This window comes from Equus asinus, chromosome 5 (genome assembly GCF_041296235.1).
Source record: "Equus asinus isolate D_3611 breed Donkey chromosome 5, EquAss-T2T_v2, whole genome shotgun sequence".
In the NCBI taxonomy this organism is placed as follows: domain Eukaryota; kingdom Metazoa; phylum Chordata; class Mammalia; order Perissodactyla; family Equidae; genus Equus; species Equus asinus.
Window position 1 is genome coordinate 38,601,976 of NC_091794.1, and position 14,163 is coordinate 38,616,138.

At 37.2% G+C, this 14,163-nt stretch overlaps 1 protein-coding gene across 1 annotated transcript in view; it reads left to right on the forward strand.

Annotated features, from left to right (window-relative positions):
- MCCC1 (methylcrotonyl-CoA carboxylase subunit 1) overlaps positions 1-14,163 on the forward strand; it is a 57,930-nt gene that overhangs the window by 10,629 nt on the left and 33,138 nt on the right. Inside the window, exons 5-7 of the mRNA XM_014846237.3 lie at positions 7,695-7,816; positions 8,240-8,387; positions 8,475-8,596. Coding sequence (XP_014701723.3) covers positions 7,695-7,816; positions 8,240-8,387; positions 8,475-8,596 — 392 coding nt within the window. The remainder of the gene's footprint in view (positions 1-7,694; positions 7,817-8,239; positions 8,388-8,474; positions 8,597-14,163) is intronic.

Consider the following 14,163-nt stretch of genomic DNA (forward strand, 5'->3'; position numbering starts at 1 on the left):
TTCACTGCCACCTGAATTCCTCCCTCTCATAAATTCTTTCTTGTCTCCTCTAGTCACATTGATGTCTCCCTTTTCCTTTAGCATTTGGTTTCCTGTTGCAGTCGTTTTTATACTTAATTAGCTATTATCTTGTTTAATGATTTTAATACATATCTTGGCTCCTCAACGCCGTTGTGTTCTTAAGGGAAGAACCCACACCTAAGACTTATTTTCTGTACCTCCTGGCAAACCAAAGAGTTGGAGCATAGAGGTTTATTAATTTGAATCAGTGAATATAACTAGTTGTTTTGTATTTATGTATTCCTGCATCACTGTCCTCCACTTTAGAGTCAGAGTTCCTAGACTGAATAAGCATTAATTTATACATACGGGTATTTAAAATGTGCTTATTTCTAAAGGTTTTATTTATTGCTTGGAGTAAAGGCCCTTAGGAGGATAAGGAGATGATAATGCATAGATTTTATATATTTCCTTAGGAACATAAATATCACTTTATTTATCATGTATTTGAGCATGCATGACCTAGTATTATTGCTTCCATTTTACAGATGTAAAATCTAACGCACAGGTTACAGGAGATCCAAAATCATCTAGTCTCCCTACTTGGAGTGTGATCCATGGCATCGTTTGAGAGCTCGGTAGAAATGCAGACTCTTAGGCCTCACCCCAAACCCACTGTAACTTACATTTTTATACGTAATTTGCATTTTTATCGAGATCTCCAAGTGCCTTGAAAGCAAAACTTGTCTCATTGAAAGAAAAAGGATTAAACAAGAGGCCCTGACTCCCGGCCCCACTCCCTGTTCATCTGACCTGGCTGAGCAGAACTTTGTTGCCCTGCATTTTGGGAAAAGGGAAGGTGTTGTTTAATCAGAAGTTTCAACTGATTACAAATAACTTCTTGAGGCCAGCCCCATGGCCGAGTGGTCAAGTTCACGCGCTCCGCTTCAGCGGCGCAGGTTTTCCCTGGTTCAGATCCTGCGCGTGGACTTGGCATCGCTCATCAGGCCCTGTTGAAGAGGCGTCCCACATGCCACAACTAGAAGGACCCACAACTAAAAATATACAACTGTGTACCAGGGGGCTTTGGGGAGAAAAAGCAGAAATAAAATCTTTAAAAAAAACTTCTGAGAGGCCAGCCAGCTTCCTTATATTATTACTGTTTTCTCCTCGAATCAGTCTCCTTAGAGGTGCACATCCACTCCCTTTTTAATGAAGGTTCACTGAGGCCGTTTTTCAGTTAAATAACAGCCCTCCAGCAAATGTCGGATATGCTGCTGCCAGGGAATTTGTCAACTCTGTGTCTACCTGGATTAATATTATTTTAAAGATTTTTTTTTAGTTTTCCATTTTCTCCCCCCAAAAAATAGGGGTTGGAATTAAGTCAGAAAACTTAGGCCAAGGAAAACTGCTCTGGTCCTTCCTGCAGCCCTGAGCAAAAAGGAAATTCGGTGTATTGCAATTTACAAGGCTCTCTAATAACAAAAATACTTGCCAGTTAGGGGAGCAAACCTTCCCCTACTTTGACTTTGAAGAAGGAACTTACTGATTGTCTAATAAAGGACATTGAATAACATGTGTATAGTGATTTTGAAAGAAGCTTGTCAAAACTGTAGAATTTTTAATGTGGCCATTTTGACATAGGCATTTTCATAAATGCTAGAATAAAATTTACATGTGAGCTAAATTTCTGGTGATTTGCCTGAGGACATGGCTGTATTGAGAGAATCTAGAAGATGTAGTGATAAGCCTGTTCGTTAGGCTGGTTCTTTTGATGGTCTCTTGTCTCAGACCTTCTCTGGCTGGGGAAGAGGTAGTAGGAAGCTCTGGCTGAAGATTACCATCACCTGAGGAGCCTTTTAAAAACAGTGTTGACATAGTGCCTGGTGGAGGGGCCTATGGTTACCTGGAAGAGAGCATAAAGGGGTCATTTGGAATGCTAGTGATGCTTTTTTCTTGATCTGAGTGCTGGCTATACAGGTGTATTTAGTTTGTGGAAACTTTATTTATAAAAGTTTGAGGGGCTGGCCCCGTGGCCGAGTGGTTAAGTTCACGCATTCCGCTGCAGGCGGCCCAGTGTTTCGTTGGTTCGAATCCTGGGCGCGGACATGGCACTGCTCATCAAACCACGCTGAGGCAGCGTCCCACATGCCACAACTAGAAGGACCCACAATGAAGAATATACAACTATGTACCGGGGGGCTTTGGGGAGAAAAAGGAAAAAAAAATAAAATCTTAAAAAAAAAAAAAGAGTTTTACACTTACGATGTTCACTTCTCTGTATGTACACTATGCTTTAGTGAGAAGTTGAAAAAATACTTTAGCCAGGCCTCGTCCCTCAGTTACCTGGACTAGGTCCCAAGCGTGAGTTTTGGTAAAAGTGCTCCAGTTTCTTTTAATGTGCCACCAGGAATGAATAACTTTATTAGAGACATTTCAAAGTCACTGACAAGTAACTTTAACGAGTAGAGCAAATTATTTAACTAAATACTGGTAATCTATGTGGTTGACCAAAGGAAATCTGTCTGTCCTAAGTATCGGATGTGGGTAGGAAATTCTTGGTAATAAGAATTTAAAGCGTGACTTGTTCCCTCCACCTTGGAAAGGACACATCTCATTTCTGCTCGAAGGCAGAGCCAACAACAACAACTTTGGGTCTGTAAGCACGAGCAGAATAGATACAAACTAAAAGCATGGAAGAAGTTAGTTTGGCAGAGATTGAAGTGTAGGAGATACCAGTTTTCTATCTTTGCTGTTAAAGGTAATGAAGGCAGATTGTTCATATGGAATGAACAGTCTAAAAGGGCTTGCACTCCTGGTGACTGCAGGGAGAATTGGCGGCTGAGTACATGCCTGATAGCTAGGGAACTAGCTCACTGGTAGTAGTATTGTTGGGTTTTCCTTTTTAATCCATTCGAATGCTCAAGAATACTGTGCTGTGGGTGTATTAAATTGTTCTTCTTAGGAGAAATTAGTTAAACCTCTTGAGGCATTTCCCATAATGTGTGGCTGAACTTTATTTTCACAAGGAGATAGCGACTTTTCTTTTTAGTTGTGAAGGGAGAGTATTTATCTAGTTCATCAGAGTTCTACTGAGTTAAGTATCTGTTCAAAAGAAGGGAGACTAGCAACAAGCAATTCGAAAGTGAAATTAAGGAAACAGTTGCATTCAGAATAACATCCATAAAATTCAAATACTTAGTAATAAAATTAGCAAAAGCAGTTCAAGACCTATGTATTGAAAACTATAAAACATTGCCGAGAGAAATTAAAGAAGTCCTAAATAAATGGATAGATGTGTTGTTGGAAGACTCAGTACTGTGAAGATGGCAATTCTTTCTGACTTGATTTATAAATTTAATGCAATCTATACCAAAATCGCAACAGGCTTTTTTGATAGATATTGACAAGTTGGTCCTAAAATAGCTGTAGGGCCTAGTATATAGTTAAAACAATTTTGAAAAGACTAACAAATTTGTAGAGTTTAGACTTTTGGATTTCAAAACTCATTATAAAGTTACAGTAACTGAGATGGTGTGGTATCTGAAAGATAAACATGTATGTCAGTGGAATAGAATAGAAAGTCCCAAAATAAACTCGCACATATATGGTCAATTAATTTTTTAATAAAGATGCTAAAGTAATTCAATGGGGGAAAAATAGTCTTTTCAACAAATGGTCCTGGGACAATTGGATGTCTGTGTGCAAAAAGATAAACCTAAAGTCTAGATCCTACATCTTTACCTCACATCTTATACAAAAAGTTAACTTGAAATATGTCATAGACCTAAATGGAAGAGCTAAAACTATAAAACTTCGGAAGAAAACAGGAGAAAATCTTTGAGAAGGTTAGGCAAAGATTTCTTAGATATGATACCATAAGCAAGATACATAAAAGAAAATATTGATAAAATAGACTTCATGAAAATTTAAGACTTTTACTCTTCAAAAGAAACCTAAATTAACATAAAAGGCCATGAACTAGGAGAAAATATGTACAAAACATATATTTGATAAAGGACAGGTGTCCAGGATATATAAAGAACACTTATTACTCAATGATAAGAAGACAAACAACCCAATTTTAAAAATGAGCAAAAGATTTGAATAGATGCTTCATCAAAGAAGATACACAAATGGCCAACAATTCTATTAAAAGACGCTCAATATCATTAGCCATTAGAGAAATGCAAATTAAAACCACAGTTAGATACTGCTTCATACTCACTAGGGTGCTGTAATCAAAAAGACAGTTACTAACAAGTGTTGGCAAGGATGTGGAGAAACTGGAAGCCTCATATGTTGCTGGTGGGAATCTAAACTGGTGCAGCCGCTTTGGAAGTTCCTCCAAAGGTTAAACATAACCTTTTAAGGTTAAACATAAACCTTTTATGTGTTAAACCTTTTATGTTAAATGTTAAACATAAACCTTTTGTTTAACCATAAACAAAAAGTTTGCCAGTTCCTCAAAAGGTTAAACATAGAGTTACCATATGAACCAGTTACTCTACTTCTTAGATGTATACCCAAAGTAAATGAAAACATATATCCACACAAGAACTTACACATGAGTGTTCATAGTGGCATTGTTCATAATAACCAAAAAGTGGAAATAATCCAAACGTCCATTTACTGATGAATAGATAAATGTGGTGTATCCATACAGTGGAATATTATTCAGCAATAAAAAACTGATATACTGATATGTGCTAAATTATGGATGAACCTTAAAAATATTGTGTTTAGTGAAAGAAGCCAGTCACAAAAGACTGTATGTATTGTATGATTCCATTTATACAGAGTGTCCAAAACAGGCAAATTTATAGAGACAAAGTAGATTAGTGGTTGCCTAGGGCTGGGGATAGGTGGGGAATGGAGAGTAACTGCTAATAGGCATGGAGTTTCCTTTTAGGGTAATAAAAACTTACATTGTTAGATCTTGCTCTGTCTTAGATTATGGTGATGATTGCACAACTCTATGAATACAAACATCCTTGGATTGGGTAAGTTTATAGTATATGAATTATAGATCAATAAAGATGCTTTAAAAGTACGATACTGCTATGCACCCACCAGAATGGCTAAAGTCAAAAGGACTAATAAGGCCACGTGTTAGCAGGGATGTGGAGAAACTTGGATTCACCATACATTGCTGGTGGAAATGCAAAATAATGCAGCCACTTTAGAAAACTGGCTAGTTTTTAAAAAGTTAAACATATTCTTACCATATTTTGACCCAACAATTGCACTCCTGGGTATTTACCCTGGAGAAATGAAAAATATGTTCACACAGACTTGTACATGATTGTTTATAACAGCATTATTCATAATAGCCCAAAATTGGAAAAAACCCACATGAATGGGTAAACTAAATGTGTTATATCTATATAACCCATACCGTCTATAAACAAATGTGGTATATTTATCCATGTTGTTGTGTGCATCAGTAGTTCAACATGGGTGAACTGCAAAACAGTACGCTAAGTTAAAGAAGCCAGACGCATCAGACTACAGTTCCATTTATATGAGATTTCTAAAAAAGGCAGAATTATAGAGACAGAAGCAGGTAGTTGTTGACTGGTTCTGGGAGCAAGGATTAATCAGTTATGCACGTGGGCACCTAAGAACTTTTTTGAGTGACCGAGGTATTCTAAACCTGGACTATAGTAATAGTTGTACAGTTGTATAAATTTACTAAATCCATAAAACTATAAGTGGGTGAATGTGATGTATTGTACATCATACCTCAAAAAAAAATGTTTAAAAACCAGGCAGGGCTGGAATGTAGACCTGTTTCTCTTTGCCTAGCATAAATAATATTTGATGTTTCATATAAAATGCCTAAAGTTGAACTTTGGTTTGAAAGAAACAAAACTCTAGACTGACATCAAAATGTGATTATCTAGCATTTTGTTCAGTATCTGGCATTTTGTTGTCTGCTGTCACTAAGATGTCAGATTTTCTATTCATATCAGTTTCCCAAACATCTGAAGCTTACGCTTTTAATGTAACTGTTTTGAAATAGGGTTGGCTGTGTTTTTTTCTTTTCACGTTCTCTTGGTTATGATTCTTGTACACACCTAATTATCATTTTAGAAGAACAAAAATGCTCTCGGAGCTATTGAAGTTGGAGAGGGAGCTCCTTCATCCCTCATTGAATCATCTAAGCCTATTCTTTTGCTTTTCTCTCTTTCCTTCCTTTCTGCTGTTAATATATTTGCTCTTAGAAATGTTGTTGTCCTTCAGTTACTGATTTCCTTCTTCTGGGGGCTAGAAAGTCAGGTATATAAATTTGTTTTTTGTATTTTTTTAAAGATTGGCACCCGAGCTAACATCTGTTGCCAATCTTCTTTTTTTTCTTCCTCTCCCCAGAGCCCCCCAGTACGTAGTTGTATGTTCTAGTTGTAGGTCCTTCTGGTTCTGCTATATGGGATGCCGCCTCAATATGGCTTGATGAGCAGTACTAGGTCCGCAGCCAGAATCCAAACCGGCAAAGCCCTGGGTTGCCAAAGCAGACCGCATGAACTTAACCACTTGGCCCTATAAATTTCTTAGAACTCTAAGTAAATTGCAGGTGACTAGGTTAAAGTCTGTGTGGGGGGGCCTCTTTCATTAAAGTATATATAAACTTTACTATATGACTTTTTGTTTGATTCTTAGCTTTTTTCTGGAAAGCTAACGTTGGCAGATAGTGACCTGAAGATATATGAAGATATATATGACCTGAAGATATATATAAGATATATTAGTAGCTCTTTTCAGCTTTTGGGTACCATGGTTTCAATTTTAGGCCAGCCGTGTATGGAGACAAAGTAAACAGAGCCCCCTTATCATTCTGAAGTCCTTTACTCCTACTTGTAAATATTCCTTGACATCCTACCCTAATAGCAGTATTATTTTCAATTAAAATGCAGATTCTTCTGTACCGTATGATCCAACAATTCCAGTTTTAGATTTATACCTAAATGAATTTAAAGCGGGGCCTCAACAGAAACTTGTACATCAGTGTTCATAGCAGCAGTATTCACAATAGCCAAAGAGTGGAAACAGTCCACATGTCAATCAACAGATGAATGGATAAACAAAATGTGGAATATACATACAGTGAAATATTATTCAGCCATAAAAAGAAATGAAATTCTGGTACATGGTATAACGTGGCTTAACCTTGAAAACATGCTAAATGAAATAAGTCAGACATAAAAGGACAAATATTGTACATTTCCACTCATATCAGGTACTTAGAATGGGCAAATTCTGTAGAGACAGAAAGTAAAATAGAGGTTATCAGAGAAGGGAAAATCAATGTTTAATGGATATGGAGTTTCTATTTGGGATGATGAAAACGTTCTGGAGATGGATGGTGTAATGGTTGCACAACATTGTGAATGTACTTAATGCCACTAAAATGTACAATTAAAAGTCGTTAAAATGGTAAATTTTATGTTATGTATATATTACCACAATAAAAAGAAATTAATACAATTTAATAAAGAAAAGACTTTTCTGGTTCAGAGAAGGCTTTAGAACTTTAGTATGAATGTTTCAGACATCTCTGAAAAGATTTTGTTAGAGACCTTAGTGTACCTGTCACCAGTGTAGGGAGAGGCCTCCCCAGAGGAAGACGACGTCAGCTGCATCACAGTTTGCCAACGGGACGCTAGTAAGTTTGTCTTTTCATTTCTCACTTCCAGGCTATCCATCCAGGATATGGCTTTCTTTCAGAAAACGTGGAATTTGCTGAACTATGTAAGCAAGAAGGAATTATTTTTATAGGTCCTCCTTCATCTGCAATTAGAGACATGGGTATAAAGAGGTATGAGTTTATACTTTTAAATACAACCATAGGAAGGTCCATTGAAATGGTTAGTCTTACCTATAATAAACATGTTAATTATACCCTTTTGTTGTTGTAGGCATAAGTTATTTATCTGCCAATCCAGTGAGTTACAGAAAATATTTAACTAATTAGTGTTTCTGATCAATATGTTAATTCGTTTTTTAGGATTAAAAACAGGGTAGGATGAGCTATCACATGAAAAACTGGATTGAGGAAAACTAACTAATAGATATTTTAGTATATGCATTAATCTTTGTCTCAGACTGTAGTCCTTTCTTTACTTATGGGATGTTTTATTTTAAAAGTTCCATTGTATTTTATAGACTGGGCGGTATTTGTGTCTTCCCTTGTATGAAATAATTTATAGAATTGGGGCATCTTGTGTGTTTTATTCTAAAGCACATCCAAATCCATAATGGCTGCTGCTGGAGTGCCTGTCGTGGAAGGGTATCATGGCGAGGACCAGTCGGACCAGTGCCTGAAGGAGCATGCTGGGAGAATCGGTTATCCTGTCATGATTAAAGCCGTCCGTGGTGGGGGAGGAAAAGTAAGATTGTGTGTGCTTGTGTTTTCCGTTTCAGACTAGTCTTCCTTGTTTTGTTATGTTGTAGTCCTGACTGTCTTTCCATCTTAGGGTATGAGGATCGTTAGATCTGAAAAAGAATTTCAAGAGCAGTTAGAATCAGCACGAAGAGAAGCTAAAAAGTCTTTCAATGATGATGCTATGCTGATTGAGAAGTTTGTGGACACACCAAGGTGGGTCCAGCTCTTTTTCTGACTCAGATTTTTCTTTTTTAAAGATTGGCACCTGAGCTAATATCTGGTACCAATCTTTTTTTTTTTCTTACTCTTCCAAAAGCCCCCCACAGTACCTGCTTTATTCTAGTTGTAGGTCCCTCTAGTTGTAGCATGTGGGACCGCCACCTCAGCATGGCCTGATGAGCAGTGCTAGGTCTGTGCCCAGGATCCAAACCAGCGAAACCCTGGGCCACTGAAGCGGAGCACACGAACTTAACCACTCGGCCACGGGGCCAGCCCCTGACTCAGATTTTTAAAATTAAATTATAAAAGAAATGCACACACATTTTATAGAATATAAAGTTCTAATAGTACATGAGTACATTCAGTTCCCCAATCCCACTCCCTGATGTGACTGCTTACTACAGTGTGGTGTACATTCCTCCAGGCATTGTCTGTGTGAATAGAAACACAGAATGCAAAATACATACGGAAGAACAGTGAATAGAATCTTAGATAATATTATATGCTAATATATCATAGACGTGTTTCCATGTCAGTAAATATAGATCTACCTCATTCTTTTTATTGGGCTTAATGGTTCCATGAAATTGATGTACCATTAATTCACTCGATCCATTTCCTGTTGATGGAATTTAGTCTTTTTAAAATAAAAAATTCTTGTAAGAAATTAAGCCTTGTCTTGCAGATCACTATAGTATCGGTTGAGATGCTCAGAAAGTGGAAATAGTTACCCAAATTGAATTGTGATTGTAAGTGATATATTAACAAATAATACTACCAACAGGTCACCCTTGCATTGCACTTACCATGTGCCAGGGTCTAAGTATTTTACGTATACTAAGTAATCTTGCTGTCGTAATTCTAATCTAATTCCTACGACAGTCCCATTGGGTAGGCCCCATTCTCATTTTGCAGGTGAGGGCACTGAGCAACTGCGTGGTCATATGACTTGCCTGAGGTCTCCCAGCTGGGAGGTGGTGACGCTGGGATCTGAACCCAGGCAGTTTGACTCCGGAATTTACACTCTAAGCTGTTGCACTAAACTGCTTGTCTAGTATCATGATAGCAAATGCCATGTGAATTTCTGATTTTCTTCTTTTCTGGAATTTTATTTTCATGTGTATTGCTTAGAATAAGATACTGATTATAAAAGCTTCTTGTTCCATAGATTTTGTGGTAATTATATAAATATGACCTGTAAGTCATGTGACTTTATAAAGAATAATTCACTTGGGAACCATGACCAGAGAGGGATTTACCTTGAGGTAATGGACTAAAGCTTCAGGCCATTTCCTTGCATGAGCCTCTTCTAATATCTTGAACCTAATGTCGTATTCTTCTTCTTAATGAAGGCCCCCAAATTGTATGTGTTGCAGCCTTACAAAACTCAGAAGTGTCCCTGAGCATGGCCAGTAAATTAAATTCGTTTCGAGTTTGATAGTAAAAAAAAGTCAGTCTCAAAGTAGGCCAGTTGATTAGGAGAGCTCAGCATATGCCACCTATTAATGGGAAGTAAGGCAAAAATGGAGGGAGTTCTAAGGTAAATTGAGGGCTCCTTTCCACGATATCTTTCAAAAAAGAATAGGCTGACTGTCCAAATTGGCATACCCTTGAGTTAGAATTGTTGTGGAGACCTTAGCTAGCTATTTCAGTGGCTGTAACTCAAGGCCTGCAACGTTTTTTGATGATGTAAATTCTTTACTTGTGAAATGTTAGCTATATATTCCCTCACATTGTAATTTATCCCCCCAATAGCTGGGAAGCTCCTAGGAATCAAGGACTTGATAGTGTATTTCTTTTTATTTTCCCCTCTATATTACCTGGTAAATTACTTTCTACATGTTAGGCATCAATAATATTTTCTGAAATACAGAAGTAATATAAATACATTACAAACTTGGAAAATACAGGAGATGGGAAAGAAAGTCACTCATCATCTCATTCTCCTAATATAAATATTAGCATTTCTATATATTTCTATTCCGTATTTTCTAGTAATAATATTTTAATGTCATTATAATCATACTGTTTTATATCCTACTAAATAATTACCTGTTGAGTTAATAGAATGCCAGAAGATTGTCAAGGTGATGCTAATAACTGACAGAAGTAGGTGTCAAGATGTTTTATAAATCCGGTCAGAGCTGTTGAGCTTATCTGAAAGGTTGGGATAGAAAAGAATCTTCAAAGTGTACTATTTTGGAGGATAAAAAAAGAAATTAGATTCCTTCTTCACTTCATATTCAGTATATATTCTAGATGGATTAAAAATTAAACTGAAATAAAAACTTTAGAACTCTTGGAAGATACCAAGGCATTCCCGATAGAATCCAGCTGCATCTGTCTCTCTGCCCAGCCAGACCCCAGCAGTGGCTGAATTGGAGCAGCTGGAATTTGATGCACCTCCTGGTTCTCGGGCACTGTGCTCTAGAATCTCTAAGTTAGATACAGCAGCCCGGAAAAGGATCAATCAGAAAAAGGAGAATAACAAGAGCAATTTGAGGACTATGGAAATCATAACAGAGCACAGATCCTCAATGAGCTTCCCTTGTAAGCAGCCAAAGGAAAAGTGTTTCCAGCTTCTAAGAACTCAGAAAAGAGCCATTTTATGCTCCTGGTGTGGCCCCAACATGTTCCTTTCATAACCCAGAGTTCCTGCTGTAATGTCTCTGTGCCTGGAGCAGCTAAAAGATAAGGGAGAGTCAGTGGAAGTGATAAAATTTTACATTTGGAATTTGAAAAACAAACAATTCAGCTCCAGCATATAAAGAGCTTGGGAGATGTCACTCACATCCAAAAAGCAAGTAAAAATCTGAACAAAATGAAAGTCAATGAATTTTAAACCCATTAGAGAATTGAGGCCATAGGGCAAACGACCACCCTGAAATCTGGACAGACATATGAATATAGTGAACCACAGCCAAGATGAGCTTACGTGGAGCAGAAGCTGCTGGAGTCATAAGCTGATAGGAACACTTAAATGAGAATTTTGACAAATTACTGGAAGCTGAGTATGGACTAGCTTGATAATGAGAAACTCCTTAGGGCCCACTCTTGGGGGGAACTCCAAATTTTCATGGATTTTTCCCTCCAAGAACACCACCAGGTCCTCACAGAGAAAATCTGAGAAAAATTCCCTCACATATTTGCACAGGAGAAGGAGGAAAGTAACCGTTTTGAAATAGGCCTGGAGCAGTCTATTCTCCCTAACAAATGCCAGCACTTCTAGGGAAACTTTGCCAGAGCCTTTTCTGTCTTTGGAGAGGGGCAGCTGGCCAACTCTAACCCCCTGTAGCCTTCCTATTTCACCTAAGGGAAGAAACAAAGCTAGGAAACACTTCTGAAGCACACAGGGCCACAGGCCTACTAAAACACTGAGATTTAATTGTAAGATTATAGGATGCTTTCCCTCCCCCACACCATACTACCATGTCAGCAGGGCGCTAGTATAATAACAGTGGGTTACGACTGAAAGAGCTGCAAGACACAGACTCTATTTAAGAAGGAGTTCTTGGGGAAACCCAGAGACAACAGGAGAAAAAACAAAACAAGGATGCCAGAGGAAACCGAAGCCTCTGGCACCTCAGCTACTGCAGACATCAAACGGAGCCCGCCTCCTAGCCAGGTTAACATAAAACCTACAGTGAAGGTCTGTTTCCCTCAGCTCCTGTTATGTGATACATCATGACCAGCTTTTAACAAAAAAAATTACAAGCCTGCTAAAAGTCAAGAAAAAGCACAGTCTGAAGAGAAAAAGCAAGCATCAGGAGCAGACTGAGCTGTGGCACAAATTTTGGAATTATCAAATATAGAATTTAAAGTAATTGATTAATATGTTAAGGGCTGTAATGGAGCAAGCAGACAACATGCAAGAAGAGAAGGGTAACTAAGGGGAGATATGGAAACTGAAAAACACCAAAAGACAATGCTAGGAATGAAAAACATTGTAACAAAAATGAAGAATGCATTTGATGGACTCATCAGGAGACTGGACACAGCTGAGGAAAGAGTCAGTGACCTGGAACATATGTCAATGGAAACTTCCCAAATTGAAATGCGGTAAGAATGAAAGCAAACAGAACAGAGTATCCAAGAAGTGTGGGACAATTTTAAAAGGTGTAATGTATGTGTATTTGAATACTACAAAGAGAAGAAAAAGAGAAAGGAGCAGGAGAAATATTTCAAGTAATAATGCCAAAAGTTTTCCAAAATCAGTGACAAACACCAAACCATAGAACCAAGAAGCTCAGAAGACACCAAGCAGGATAAATACAAAAAAATGTTTTGAATCATATTCAAACTGTAGGAAACCAAAGACAAATAGAAAATCTTGAAAAAACCCACAGAGGAAAAACACTGCCAACAGAGGAACAAGGATAAGAAATAGATCAGATAAGCAAAAATAGAGTGGAGTGAAATATTTATAGTGTTGAAAGAAAAAAACCCACCAATCTAGAATTCTGTATCCAATGAAATTATTCTTAAAACATGAAGGAGCAATAAAGACTTCTTCAGACAAATGAAAATTAAGGGAATTTGTCACCGGTAGACTTGCCTTGCAAAATCGGCTAACAGACGTTCTTCAGAGAGGAGGAAAATTACACAGATTGGAACCTTGAATCTCCATGAAGAAAAGAAGAGCGTTAGAGAAGGAATAAATGAAGGTAAAATAAAATCTCTTATTTTTCTTATTCTTATGTGATCTCACAGCTGACAGTTTGTTCAAAATAATAACAGCAAAACTGTTTTTGGTGATGATAGCTTAAGGATAAATAAAAAGAGGAGGAAAGATCGAGAAGACAAATCCAAAAGGAAGAAATCAGCTCCTATTATTTTGTCAAGAGAAAGTGTTGGACAGGTTGGAAAATTTAAAAATGGGACATTCAGTGGGAGTGGTATATCGAGAAAATAAGTTCTTTCAAGTGGTTTAATGAAGTACTTCATGAGGTGAAGAAAAACGAACAGAAATGAGCCGTTGTGCTGAAACAGCACATTTACAAGACTTCCTGTTTTGTTTTTGTGTCTTCTATGTTTGACAGTTTTTATTTTAAAAAATCATCAGAAAAAACATGTGCTGACCAGTCGTTTTTATATTATGGTGGTGAATACTTGAGGTAAACATATCACAATAAACCTACTGAGAAGAATGCTTTGTGTTCACCAAATGGTCTGTGGAACCCTTATTTTCATAAGTGTTATGTGCATTCACTATTAATATGATTTCTCAAAATTTTACTATTATATCCTCAACATTAAGTGCCTTTTTTATTTTTCATGATTTAACGTTAATATATTCTTTAAAAACTAATGATCTATATCATTTCTTAACTTTGTTGTGGATGAGTAATTTCCAGTCTGCCTTAGTTTATAAAATCTGACTGTAAGAGTTGATTTTTCAAAATCCTCTGGTCATAAAAAAAAGTTTTCATTGGCTTTTTAAGGATACATGAAATATGAATATAATTTGTAATTTTGACGTAGTCAGATTTATCAGTCTTTTCCTTGACAGTTTGTACGTGTGACTTGCCCCTACTCTGAGGTCATAAATGTGGTCTCCTATG